Below are 12,603 nucleotides of genomic sequence, written 5' to 3'. Positions count from 1 at the left end.
CATCAATTCTATTTTTATCCAATGAACGCGATGGCGCCTGGGCATGATCAAAGGATCCTATGAACTCAACATTTTGTTGGTAGCTTGATTCTTTTTGCACAGCTCTGATGGCCGGTCCCTCTATAAAAGCTCGGACTAGCTTGTTGACCACGCACTTCTGGCCAAGTTTTTCCTAGCGGCTCCTCTAGCCTGTTAATTTAGGTCGTTCTAATCGGTGCTGGCCACTCTGCCTGAGTTTGTATGTAAGTCACCCTCAGTCTGAGTCCCCAGTCCAGTCTGGTTACAGTTCACTAAATGTTCGCCACCATTACAGTATTGTAATACCTGGTCAGGCCCACCATAATCGACAATGAAGTGCAATCTTTCCGCGTTTACCTTTTGCTTGATGTTCATCCACTTTGCCACGTCCGCACCATTGCCGGACAGCATCGACTACGAGAAACCGTCGGCATTGCTGCCTCGGACATCCTTTGGAGGGGGCAGCGTGGTGCCATCATCAAGCACTAGACGTAGCAGGAAACACGACGAGGTACAAGGGTACGTGGAGTCAACGTGGCCTCGAAACTTCATAGCTCAACCATCCTCGTCGTAGGAGATATGACGTATATCACCTTCGCGACCTCGAAGATCCTGTTTTCGTGTCAGCGTTCCAATTGCCGACCCGTGAAGGAACATCAATAGAACGAACTCCAGACCTAGATGATGCTTCCGTCTCAGAGGAGCAAGTATGCTTCAATCAGATTAGAGCGTCGACAGATAGGTACGTCTTCACGCTTCCTGCACTCAGTTACACCTTGACCAAGACTGGATCACACAGAACGACTTGGGATATCATGACATTGGCACAAAAGCAAGCAACAAAACTTGAGGGAAATCTATAATTGCTCTCCTGTTTTCCGGCACTTAACGAACGTAAAGGACAAACTCGCTCACGAACGATGGTTTTATTAGATTAGATCGCCCTAATTACCGGTATTTGCATATACAGTACAACTTACCCAATCAGTAGTGACAACCTATTAAATCGCATACCTATTGCTTATAGTTATACCCCGAATCAGCCCAAATCTAACATCGTGCTTGTCACTTCTGTCATTTCAATAAGAAAAGGCTACATACAATTTCGAACCAAGATTTTCGGAATCTTGGAGTTTCATTATCTTTTATAGAAATCAGATTTTTACTTCGTACAATGTAAAGGAACAAAATGATACAAATCGAAAGTCGAGCCTCCCGTTTCCTGGCATACCGTGAACACCAACCCACTTGCGTAGGACATGTGTGTATGAATAAATCAGAAGACCACTAGAGATACCCTGAACCTTCATTCGTCAACTTATCCGTTAAAGACAAGGTAATGACGCACGTAAATTCCCTTGGAATTGTTTGGGCTGGAAGAGTGCGCAACGGCATCAAAAAAAGAAGGGCGCAGACATCTTTCGATAAGGATACCCATTCACAATCGTCAAATTTTCAGATATAAGAGTGATACCTGCCATCGCGATCATAGTCCCAATTTGAGAGGGAATAGTGAGTAAGTTGTTGATGGCAATGGTACTGAAGCCATGTGTGTGGAACGAGAGTGTGAGGTACGCCGCAGGAATACCAAAGAGAAGGCAACATGAACGTCGTCAAACATTAGTCACGGTCGCTGTAGATGCAATACATACCTCCGTCCGGCTTTCCCTGTAATTCCTACCATGAAAACCTACTGTGAGAAAGCCCCCCTGCATGGTGCAAACACTAGAAGAAATTCAATACATTGACAGATACATTCGAAAGGGGAGCTCATATTTCGTATAGAAATCTGCAATATTGTCCGTCTGTGAACTGAACCTTTGGGTCCATGAACGTGATCTGACCTTCCAATCAGAGTATAAGACGTTATAACAATTACTGGTTTTGACGTTTCGCTTTGTTGTTGCAGTCAAGTTGCAGTTAGAAGCGAGAATTTGAGTGTGACTAAAGTATGTAGCCGTTACTAAAGGCTACATGTGACGTGACTAGTGACTGGAAGATGCCGGTCTACTTGGTCGCTGCGGCCACTGAAAATACAGTAGTGAAACAAACAAAAAAAGGGAAGTGTACTATGCTTCTAGTAAATAAAGGGAAGGCATTGTTCAGATAGCATGGCAAACTTCTGGGACCTGGATTATTCCGGCGCTTTACTTTAAGGAAACTACTAGTATGTTCCCTTCAACTTCTTGGTAAAGATGCTCTATGATATGCATTAGTATAGGGTGAAAGTCGACCATATTACATACTTATTTCAATTATCGCTGAGCGCTCAGTGAAGTACATTGTCACGAGCATATGCTATTAATGGTTCTACTGGGGAACACTGGAAGACAATAATTAGATCATTCTAGATACCCAACGTAAGAAGAAAAGCTCACACGAAAGAGAGCTTGCTAACCAAACCAGATGGTTTAGTCCACTCAGTTCCAAATGTCTCTTTCAGTAGACTTGTCATAGACGAGGCTCTTGTCATACGGCAAAGTTTCCTCTCTGCCCACCAACCCAACCGCCTCCACCTTTCTTCCTCTATCCAGAGGGTTCGCATTTGATCCCGATTTTCCCTGTTTGCCAACCAGAATTGGTAATAGAACCATTCTGGACCACATTCCCCAAGAAAACCTGATTCCAGACTCGGTTTGAGACTTGGACTAGGAGTAATTCCATCGTGTGCGGGGGAGTCAGGGTCGTTCATCCAAACGGTAAAGATTCGCTCGGGAAATAGCAAGAATAAAGCGTTGAACACGTCTTGATCGATTCCCACAAAGAGCCAGTGGTACAAATAATAGTCGTGATATTCGTAAAATTTTTCAGAGAACCATGCCACCGTTAACGGACTACCACCAAAAAAAGAGCCTGTATGACCATGTAAGAGACGACAAAATAAGGTTTAAATAGATGCACACCTTCGCTGAACTGTACTGGGTTTGCGAGTGGTCCCATATTGACCTTCCAATTTTTGAAGCTGTTGTTTGGGAGGTCAAAAATAGGAAAGAACAACAGCTCTTCTTTCTTTGTTCCCGTCAATCTACTCCCTTCCTCCCAGACCTGCTGCACTCGTCCAGGGTCAGGCCAGTTGGTATAATAGTGCTCCCTCCTAAAGCTTCCTGCGTCACTCCAAAATGCATAATCATACGACTTTCCCTGTTGTTCCAATTGCTGTACCGCCGAGTGCAATAAGAAAGGTTTGGAGTTCCATATGGCATAAAGCCCTGGAGAATGGTGCCACTTCTCCTTGTCAACGTCGTTCATCCTAGTGTATGTTTCTTGAAGTCCGCGCAACGGGGGAATTTCAAATGGCGAAGCGTAAGAGGTGTTGACTACAATAGGAAGGTTTCCACGGAACTCCTGGAGCATCTCTGCAAGTTCTGGAGTTGTGTACATGTAGATGTCCGTGGTGATAGGCGCTAGGAAGTTTTTCAACCAAGCTTTATACTCGTGTTTAGAGTGCTTTGACTTCTCCAGGGGAAACATGGCGGACACGATGATTATCTTAGTGGTGTTTGTGGAAGGAGAGGCTATGCCCATTTCTGCTGCTTCGAAATCGTCCAACTTCAAAGGCCGAGTGGGAGGCCTAACCATGTCATCTAAAAGGAAGGCATACAGGACGATAAATACGATAATGAGTACAAGCCAACGAAAAGATTTTCGGCTGGTTGAACTCGAAATCGTTGGTCGGATATTGCTGAACATAGGAAGCTGGAAGTAAGGCGGATAATTTGTTAAATACGGAGGAGGAAAAGCAGCTCCTTTGTCGCTTGCTTCTATGTAGTTATATGGAAACGCTTCGGAATATTTTCTCATAGATTGTCAAGGAAAAAATAGAGACTCCATCAAAGTTACCTCTAAGAGCAGAGATGCAGATATCTGCGTCTGTATATCCCAGTTTTTTGATTTGTTCTTCGGTATTCGGCTAGAATTAGGCTGCGTATCCCTCAGAGTCATTTAAAACATGCTGAAATGCCAGAGCAGACACTGTAATAATGCCTCCTAGAAAGGTCTGTTATATGGAGACTTCCAAGTATGTTATGTCAATTGGTAGCAACCTATACCATATGGTTTTTCCTTGTATTTATGGCTATATCGACTATATCGACTCGCAGAAACAATCCTGGGTATTTTGTTTTGTCGATTAAAGTCACAGTTATATCTCACAACTCGTCCTGATGCTAAAATTGTACCGGAATATACTTGTTGCTTTGCTCTTGGGGATATGTTCTAAATTTGTTGAACTTCTTTGCAATCCGCAGATATTGGCGCCTCTTTTGGCTTTTAAACTTCTTTCAACATCGAGTACACGCAGACCAATAATTAAAACTGCTGGTACTCATAATATACTACTCAATCGACTGAAAGTCACTCATAGAAGTTCTTCTGCTAGAAAGTACAAAGACGCATACAGCTTTCTGTGATATAACGCACCCTTACAAAATGCTGCGGCGCAGGGTTACTTCCAATCACACTGTTATAAAATTGTTGCGCAGTGGGGCATGGCCTAACACCTTGCCGACAGGCTAACCGAAACTCGACATTTCACCTATGTTGCGTAATATTCTGTTGCACCTTTAATCCACGCTGTGCATGGATCATGGAGCCCTCCGTCAGGTTCATTATTCTTTTTGATAATGATTGTAGGCGCGCGGAGGACATATTATACTATAAATGGGTGAAAATTATTCAATCTTTCCGTGTAATTATTGAATTCTTTCAAAGGTTTAAGACCTAATTAATTTTCCGATAAATTAACTGCGTTATTGGAGGTGACAAGTATAGTTGGCCCATTTTATACGTTTCGTTTTTCCTAATCTAAGTGCTGAAAACCTTTTTTTTTTTAGAATATGGGATCTGAAAAGGGCATCTCAGGTCGGAGTTTAAACTTCCGAACGATCTGACGGCAAGGTGGATACTGCGATCATGCCAAATCTTTCATCACGACTGCCATGACCGTTCTCTTTCAGTTGCCCATTGACATTCACGTGTACATATTCAATTTTCTTTCTCCGTCAGACATCCTCACTATGAGGAAGGTACGAGGTCCTCTGGACTGCGGGTCCACAAGGCATATGATGCTGATATTTTTAACGATTCTTGTAGACATGTAAAACCATTTGCACAGCAACATTCCTTCGGGTCGTATGGATCGCAGCATTAAAAGGAATGTGTATCGAGAACACCGTATACGATCCTTCTTTTCCGATAGAGGAAATGAGTATCAGAGATATGGAACGCGCTGCTATGGGCCCCCAAAAATGGGAGAAGATCGTCAATAAATACACTGATCAGCCAACCCCTCCGATTCATATCACCACTTTGTCTGAAGAACTCATTGAATACGATGCTGGTAGACCTCATGAACTGTTTCTCATACCAGGAGGTCGGTTTCTAGTAACTCTTCTAGTGGGATATCTATCTTTATGGGATCTGAGCTTGTCCTGTATGGCCACTCCGAAACTCATGGGTCGGCGATGGATGGACACAGCTGTGTGCACAATTCATCCATCCTCTGACGGTTTATCCATCAGGATCCTTACTATCCCTTCTCGTACAGACTTCGATACAAACAAGTAAGCTCTATCTACAGTCCTTTTTCATTCCGTTCATCGCGTCCAGTAGTGATACATTCCATGTACTGGAAATGGCTCACAATGATCCGTCGTCAGGATTTATATGCAAGGCAACTCTGTCTGTCACCAATTCATATAGTATTGACTATACAACGGTCTGCGGGGACATTGTAGCGATTGTATATGGTCCAACGATTCAATTATGGAACACGAAAACAAGCAAAACGACAACCATGGATGTCCGCCACATGTCTCGACAGGTACGATATCCATCGCAGTGTGTGCCATGAGTCTTGAATTTCTTTTGGACGTTTCCAGATCTTGATGAGCCGTCATTATATTGTCTTGCTTCATGATGAGAACATTACGGTGTGGAGGGTGCCAGAACTCTCTGGTGATGACGGGATGCTCCACAAACAACCGGAAATACAAGCGCCTATCCAAGTTATCCAGTATGGGAGTGAAATTTCAAACCTTCCCGATCAATATTGCTGCTTCGGTCTAAATGACTGGTATACCGGAAGCCCGCAGCCACTATGGCTCGATATCGTGAAGTCCAGTCCAAGTTTCCAGGGAGACACAGTTCTGGAGTTCTCGAGATACGAATTCACCTGCAATGAGAAGTTACCTGATCATATGTCCATGCAACCAATCTCGACGTTCGAAGTCGACTCTTCACGGGGAAGGTCATTGATTCCATATCGCGTATGCGGGGAGAATATGGTAGCTCCTTGGATCAGCTCGAAAGGAATTCATTGCCACACGGGCTATACAAAGCTATCATTCCAAACTCAACTCAGCCAAGTTAACACCTTGTTTGTTACAGAGGGACTGACGAATCAGTATGCAGTAAGTGTGTGCCCAGTTTCTGGTCGTTTGGTGTATTTCTCGCCGTCGGAACTCAACATAAAAATTATAAACCTATTTTAATGGTGAGAGAGGTGGGTTTTTCGGGGCTTAAAAAAACTATGATAGCAATTTGTCTGGGAGATATAATCGTACCCTTTTGTAGGTGTAGCTTATAGGACAGCTTCGTGGGAGCTTCTTGACTGTGTTTACATCTGCTTTCATTTGACCCGTATGCCTTCCAAGAAACCAATTTATTCGGGTAAATTTCAACCATCATAGAGTTTTTGTCTGCCAGATATCCGACAGACGCATTAATGTTTTCTTAGTCCAAATGGAGGGTGCTTGCACAATGTTTGAAAATATTTCAAAAGTAGGAATTCAACTTATGAGGAGTACGTCAACTGAAACCGTGGCTTGTTCAATCTATCCTTTGAACGAGTTTATGGGTCAAGTATCTCAGCTGGATATAATATACAAATGACACCCTTCAAACATCGCTTATCAGATATAGGTTCGTGCCTTTGAAATTTGATTCTGTTGTTGGGGGGGGGGGGGGGGTAAAGTAAAGATTAGGATTCCCCTGGTTCACAACTTGATCGATGCATCCCAATGAATAACAATACAATTGCCAAAGAACAGACGATCACGGAAAAGCGCACCTTGAGTCGACACTTCGAAGCCAACAAGGCGATCAAAAAAACTGAAGGTATTGGATTTGAACAGGGTACATTGCAGGCAATTGCATTCGGGATAGAGCAGACCATACTCGACAGGGAACGTACCGTTCTAGGACATTGATTTCGTCTGGTGTGAATGCGGCGCTTCGTTTGAATCACCCACCCACCACGCATCGAATAACGTCATTCTTTTTTGCTTCACGGGGAGAAAATTGAGGCATATCTATAATCAAAGTCCGTCACAACTATATGGCCATAAGCAAATACAGAACGTATAGTAAATAGAAACCCACTACCTAAAGGGCACAGGAAATTTACCTTGCAGGGGAAGCGAGGGAAGTGCAAGGGAAGTGCAGTGCGGGAAGTGCGGGCAGTGCGACGTGCGCGAGTGGTTGAGGGACGTGCGCGATTGGCTGAGGGACGTGCGGAAGTGGCTGAGGGACGTGCATGTGCGTGCGTTCGAACCGTGTTGAGGCAGGTCGGGTGATGGAGCGTGGGATAAACTGACTTCAACAAACTTGTGTCGTCTTTCTTGGTCGTCACTGTTCCTCTACATTGAACGAGGCTTGTACCACTAAAAAAAGTCATATTGTGATAGATAGTAGTGTAAATAATTGAATAGAAGTAAATTTATAAGTTATTTCATGATAGATTGTGTGGTAAGCTAAGTATTGAGGCCCGGGCTAGTTTGCAATTCTTGAGCAACTACCCTTGTATGAATAAAATATTAAACCGCATACCTCGAGTTCACTGTCATCCCCTTCTCAATCACCAAAGTTGAAGTATTCTGGAAGTCCGCCGAATGGGTTCCACCTTAATGCATCTAATGCACAATTTCAAAGGCATTACTACATACCTTCGGTCTTCGGTTCACCCAATGGCTTTTTCTTGTATTTGGAACTGGGGGTATATCGAACAAACTGACCTTGTTTGTATGTTAATGTTATAGATAAATGAATTGAGAGCAATTGAGAGCGTCACCCTTTGAGTCCTTGATATAGAGGGGGGGATTTCTTGTCTCTTCACTAAAGTCTTCACTCGGAGAGCGCTCCCTTTTGGATGTATCTGGTTCATTTTCGTCGAAATAATCGATAACATGTTTAATAAATTTCTGTTGAAAGGGATTGAACAAAAGTTAATTATAATGGCAGAGTAATCTCTTACCAAGAACGACCTCTGTGCGTCTAACAGGAATAAAATGTCTTTACACTTGAATTTGAATCGGAAGTGCAGGGAAGCGCAGGGAAGCGCAGGGAAGTGCAGGGAAGTGCATGGGAAGTGCGCTGGACGTGCATAGGCATAATTTTCCGTTGGGAAGTGCAAGGGAAGTGCAGGGAAGTGCAGGGAAGTGCAGGGGAAGTGCAGGGGAAGTGCAAGTGTCACGCTGAAGTTAATGAGGATTGATGACTGGATATACCCTTAGAAAAGTTGAGATTGAATAAACTTACAATAAGCGCCCATGGTATGTGGCACATGGCATACCCGTTGTGTCGGCCTTAAGCCTTTGTTCCCACATAAAAGGTTGCAGATCTTGAGTGGTTCTAGGTGCTTTCACATGAAAATGATATATGTTACTCATTATAAATTAACCCAGTTGTACTTTAGAAGGACTACAGTATTAGATATATTGACCGACCTAGTGACAAAGTTAGGCTTTTGACGTTGGCGCATAGTCAAAGGTGTATGTCACATGTGACACTCTACCATCGAAATAAAAATTGGGTTAATTTTTGTTCATACAATACATCGCACAGTCTTTCAGAGGAAAAAACATACGCTACGACTTGTAGATACATCAGACACTCCAAAAAACTAATGTTTTTGACAATATTTAATAAGTACTTCTGCGCACTTCCCCTGCACTTCCCTCGCACTTCCCTCGCTTCCCTCGCTTCCCCTGCAAGGTAAATTCTGTATGCCCCTACCTAAAGCCTGCGTCGCTTGTTACTTTTCAAAGACTCCAGTGTCTCTTCTTTGCGTTCATCCACCCGTTTGAGAAAGTCCACTTTCTCTAAATATCCACCTGCCCTTCGATTTGCCTCTAGCTCGTCCTGTATTGAGGAGCCCGATTCATCTGGAGACTGGATGTGCCTTTTCCAATCCATCGCAGACTTCTCTAACGTCGTCATCTTCTTCGCTTTGGCAGGACCCGGAAGAGGAGCCAGGGTAATTTTCGACTTTCTAGGTCCAGGTTTCCTAGGTGCAGGCTTGTCTGATATTGAAACGCTGGAAGAAAGAGTCCCGGTATTGGCATTCGATGCACGGGTGCCAACCGGCGTCATATCATCCTTTAGAATGGATTCCGTCGTAGATGCTATGGGAAATGACGACGAAGATTCTTTGCTATTCTGAACGGGAGTGCTCGCCGAATCTTCGATAGTCTCCTTCCACAACGGCCATTTCTTGGCCTCAGGCGTGTCTTCGGGTACTTCAACAACATCACTAGCCAGATATCACAGAAAGGTCAACATTACAAACACGATAGTTATAGTTGTCCAACGTACATAACTTCCTTTCCCGCAAATAAAAACTTTCTTTCAACTTTCACTACCCTCGTCGACACTGACACTGGGTTTCGAGGATTCGAAGATTCTGCCACAGAGGCTTGAAAGTTTGACCACAATGCATCTCGTTCCCTGTGCATTATATATCATGTTCACATTGAAGTTGTAGAAGATTTAATTACTTCTTCTTGGACTCAGGATCTTCTCTAGGTAACGATATGTGGTTAGTTTCATCCTCACCACCAGCATCACTTGAATGGTCAGAATCTGAGCCTGAAATCAACAATCAGTAATATTTACAAAGGCATTGGATTAACACTACACCTTCATCTATAGGAGGAACGTAATCACCGTCATCTTCAGAGTCTGAGTGGTCAGCTTTTGTGGTCATGGACGTTCGGAACGCAGAAATGACTGACCACGTCAGGTGGCATCAAAAGGTATAAAAATAGGGGTAAATAATGAATTCTCGCAAAGAAATACACGACAACGTTTAAACGTATGGATTGAAATCTTCTAAATATTTGAGGACATGCTGTGGGGTGCATGGTAAATGTGTTTGCGAGAAAGACTGGTTCTGTGTTTCTCATAACAAAAAGTCAAGATTATCTCTCTGTCTGGGAGTCGAACCCAGCTTTCGCGCGATCTGGTAAACGCCTGACAGGCGCGTGTACTAACCGATATACTAACAGAGACATGTCTTACGTCTCAAAGATATCATAATTCACCATTACATTATGATAGAACTCCTTTTAGATCGAAAGGTCTTCAGATTCACAGTAAGGGTCAAAAATATTTGCGATGTTATACTATCAATGAAATAAAAAAATACACATCGTATGTTTCATTGCTTGTAAATCTACTCGTCTGCACCTTGTTTTGCCTCGACAGTCTCTCGAACGCCAACATTCCCCATCCCTTCCATCCCATCACTACCTACAATGGCCTGCAAGGCAGCCGCCAGCCCACTCTGCTCAGGCTCAGGGTCCGTACCTATTTTCGAATCCTCTGTGCGTGTACGCAACGGTGGTTCGAGATTTGAAATGTCAACGGCTGAGGGGGAAGGTGGGGAAGGCATAGCCCATTCCATTTGAATGTCAATGTCAATAATGGCGCTTCCAACACCCAGCGGAAAGTCAATATCTTTGCGACTGAGAGTCATGTTGGCTTTGAGTATTGTTGGATCTACCTTTTCTGTACTGGTAGAAGATGGTGGAGGCTGGGACATGTGAAATGTTGGTATGAACCAGAACCACCCCATGAAAACCTATTTTTTGAATTTTAAATGTTTGGAGAAGGGATATCAACGAGAAAATTCTACCTGGCCCATATAAAGCTTGATTCTAACTTCGCGTGCAGCGTCCAAAATGATGCCATTTTCAATCTTGTGATCTACTTTTGCATCCTTGGGTACTACCTCATTAATCGAATTAGCTTCTGAACGAGATACTCCGAGAGTCGTTGCGTTGGCCTCTATCGTCTGATGTTCATCGTTATTTTGGGCCGAGTGTTTGTGTAAATCATGCTTCAAGCCCTCCCATCTCTTGTCTGACAGAGGGCGCAAGGCATAGACACGAATCTTCCCATGCTACTTATCTTCTCTCAGCCCAGTTTAAGAAAAAGGAAAGAATTACCCCACCTTCTCATCAATGACGACCGAACCTTCATTTTTCTTGGAATCTGTCACCCCAAGACGAGCAAAACTCCGCACCATCTTTCCTTTGTCCCATTTTCCGGTTTTAAATATATGACTTAACACTTCATCCTCAGTGGACTCCCCGCGTGGTAGATGGTCCGACCCAGGCCTCCGTTTGCCCATATTTCCACTCGAATCGCGTGTGTAAGCCTCCCATTCCTCAAGTAGATTGACCATCTTATCATCGTAACGGGCCATCGACGCCCAAAGTTGCGTAGACGTGTTCTCGGGAGCCTTAGCCATGTTGGTTCTTTCGATAACCATATTTGCCGCTTTGACGAAATTCATTTTCATGTTAGAAGTCTCCCGCATCCGAATGTTGAGCTGCGTAAGTAGTACTTTTGGCCGCTGGATCGCATTTTTGTCGAGGCATGATGACTGAAGATTGATATTCGTCGATTTGAGGCTGCCGAGTCCCCAGAGGTGACTTGGAGCCTCATGAGCAAGAATGAGCGCCCAATAATACAAAAACCGTCGTTGACTGGGTATGCTGACACCTTGCTTTGCCTTTCCATCTTGCTCAGAAGGAGGCTTCATGCGGCGAGCAGTGTGCAAATCAAGTACGCCTTTCAAAGAGTCCGTAAACGATTTTTCCGCTCCAGCGGTAGGTATGGAAGGCCGTCCACCTGACTCTGCATCGAATATTCCAGCTGTGTCGGAGATTCCAATAGCGGGTGTTACGAACGGAGGAGACGTTGGTCTTGAGGCCACCGGTGGCTGGTTTTCCTCATCAGGTGGGAGGACATCGAGAGCATCTTCAATGCGTCGCTTGGCCCGCTCTTTCGAAGTCTGATTACGCTCCAATTGAGGAGGCTGCGGTACATCGCCGAGGGAGAGAAGATAGGTACAGGCCATAGTGCCTGAGCGTCCTTTCCCGGCTGCGATAGATAGTTCACAAGCGACAATTATTCAGAATGAAGTTACTTACCCTTGCAATGCAAAACTGCCACACGATCAGGAGAACCACTCAGCCAAGCATCCATTTCTCTGGCAACAAGTGGCATGATGACGAGAGGTGGTGCGCTGTAAACTTGTGTCAAACGGGAACCTTTTCGATGACCTTTCCCTGCTCACTGATGGTCTGGAAAAGGGTAGCGGCTAACTCTTCCCTCAAAAATATCCGATTCATACGAATTCTCTTTCAGGGGACAAAAATTGAAGACCCAATAGTTCTTCCCATGCCTGGCGTCCAGGAATCTCTTAGCATCTTCTCTACGGTTCCGATAGAGTCCTTCGATACCCGAGGCAGGGTATCCCATAATGATGACCTGGTCAGTGACATATACAAGGTCTACGAC

At 44.2% G+C, this 12,603-nt stretch overlaps 5 protein-coding genes and 1 non-coding gene across 6 annotated transcripts; 2 read left to right on the top strand and 4 right to left on the bottom strand.

Moving 5' to 3' along the window:
• Window positions 1-349: 349 nt before the first annotated feature.
• On the top strand, window positions 350-881 carry JR316_0009847 (uncharacterized protein; the record flags this gene model as incomplete). The annotated part of the gene is made up of 3 exons (XM_047895527.1): window positions 350-537; window positions 593-760; window positions 818-881. The coding sequence occupies 3 exons, from the start codon at window positions 350-352 to the stop codon at window positions 879-881; spliced, it is 420 nt and encodes a 139-aa protein (XP_047745246.1).
• A 1,301-nt stretch (window positions 882-2,182) lies between these two features.
• JR316_0009846 (uncharacterized protein) lies at window positions 2,183-3,597 on the bottom strand (the record flags this gene model as incomplete). Its single annotated transcript, XM_047895526.1, has 4 exons — window positions 2,183-2,218; window positions 2,300-2,365; window positions 2,417-2,871; window positions 2,922-3,597. 4 exons carry the CDS (start codon window positions 3,595-3,597, stop codon window positions 2,183-2,185), a joined length of 1,233 nt encoding a protein of 410 aa, XP_047745245.1.
• Window positions 3,598-4,955: 1,358 nt separating this feature from the next.
• On the top strand, window positions 4,956-5,583 carry JR316_0009845 (uncharacterized protein; the record flags this gene model as incomplete). The annotated part of the gene is made up of 2 exons (XM_047895525.1): window positions 4,956-5,042; window positions 5,110-5,583. The coding sequence occupies 2 exons, from the start codon at window positions 4,956-4,958 to the stop codon at window positions 5,581-5,583; spliced, it is 561 nt and encodes a 186-aa protein (XP_047745244.1).
• Window positions 5,584-9,030: 3,447 nt separating this feature from the next.
• On the bottom strand, window positions 9,031-10,000 carry JR316_0009844 (SWR1-complex protein 5; the record flags this gene model as incomplete). The annotated part of the gene is made up of 4 exons (XM_047895524.1): window positions 9,031-9,547; window positions 9,610-9,741; window positions 9,792-9,882; window positions 9,934-10,000. The coding sequence occupies 4 exons, from the start codon at window positions 9,998-10,000 to the stop codon at window positions 9,031-9,033; spliced, it is 807 nt and encodes a 268-aa protein (XP_047745243.1).
• A 218-nt stretch (window positions 10,001-10,218) lies between these two features.
• Window positions 10,219-10,304, bottom strand: JR316_0009843. Its single transcript has one exon. It is a non-coding gene; the product is annotated as a tRNA-Asp (tRNA).
• Window positions 10,305-10,468: 164 nt separating this feature from the next.
• Window positions 10,469-12,309, bottom strand: JR316_0009842 (Phosphatidylinositol 3,4,5-trisphosphate 3-phosphatase and dual-specificity protein phosphatase PTEN; the record flags this gene model as incomplete). The annotated part of the gene is made up of 4 exons (XM_047895523.1): window positions 10,469-10,876; window positions 10,931-11,197; window positions 11,249-12,183; window positions 12,234-12,309. 4 exons carry the CDS (start codon window positions 12,307-12,309, stop codon window positions 10,469-10,471), a joined length of 1,686 nt encoding a protein of 561 aa, XP_047745242.1.
• Between the last annotated feature and the right edge of the window lie 294 nt (window positions 12,310-12,603).

This window comes from Psilocybe cubensis, chromosome 9 (assembly GCF_017499595.1).
Source record: "Psilocybe cubensis strain MGC-MH-2018 chromosome 9, whole genome shotgun sequence".
NCBI classification, from domain to species: Eukaryota; Fungi; Basidiomycota; class Agaricomycetes; order Agaricales; family Agrocybaceae; genus Psilocybe; species Psilocybe cubensis.
This window is presented reverse-complemented; position numbering and strand designations above follow the sequence as displayed.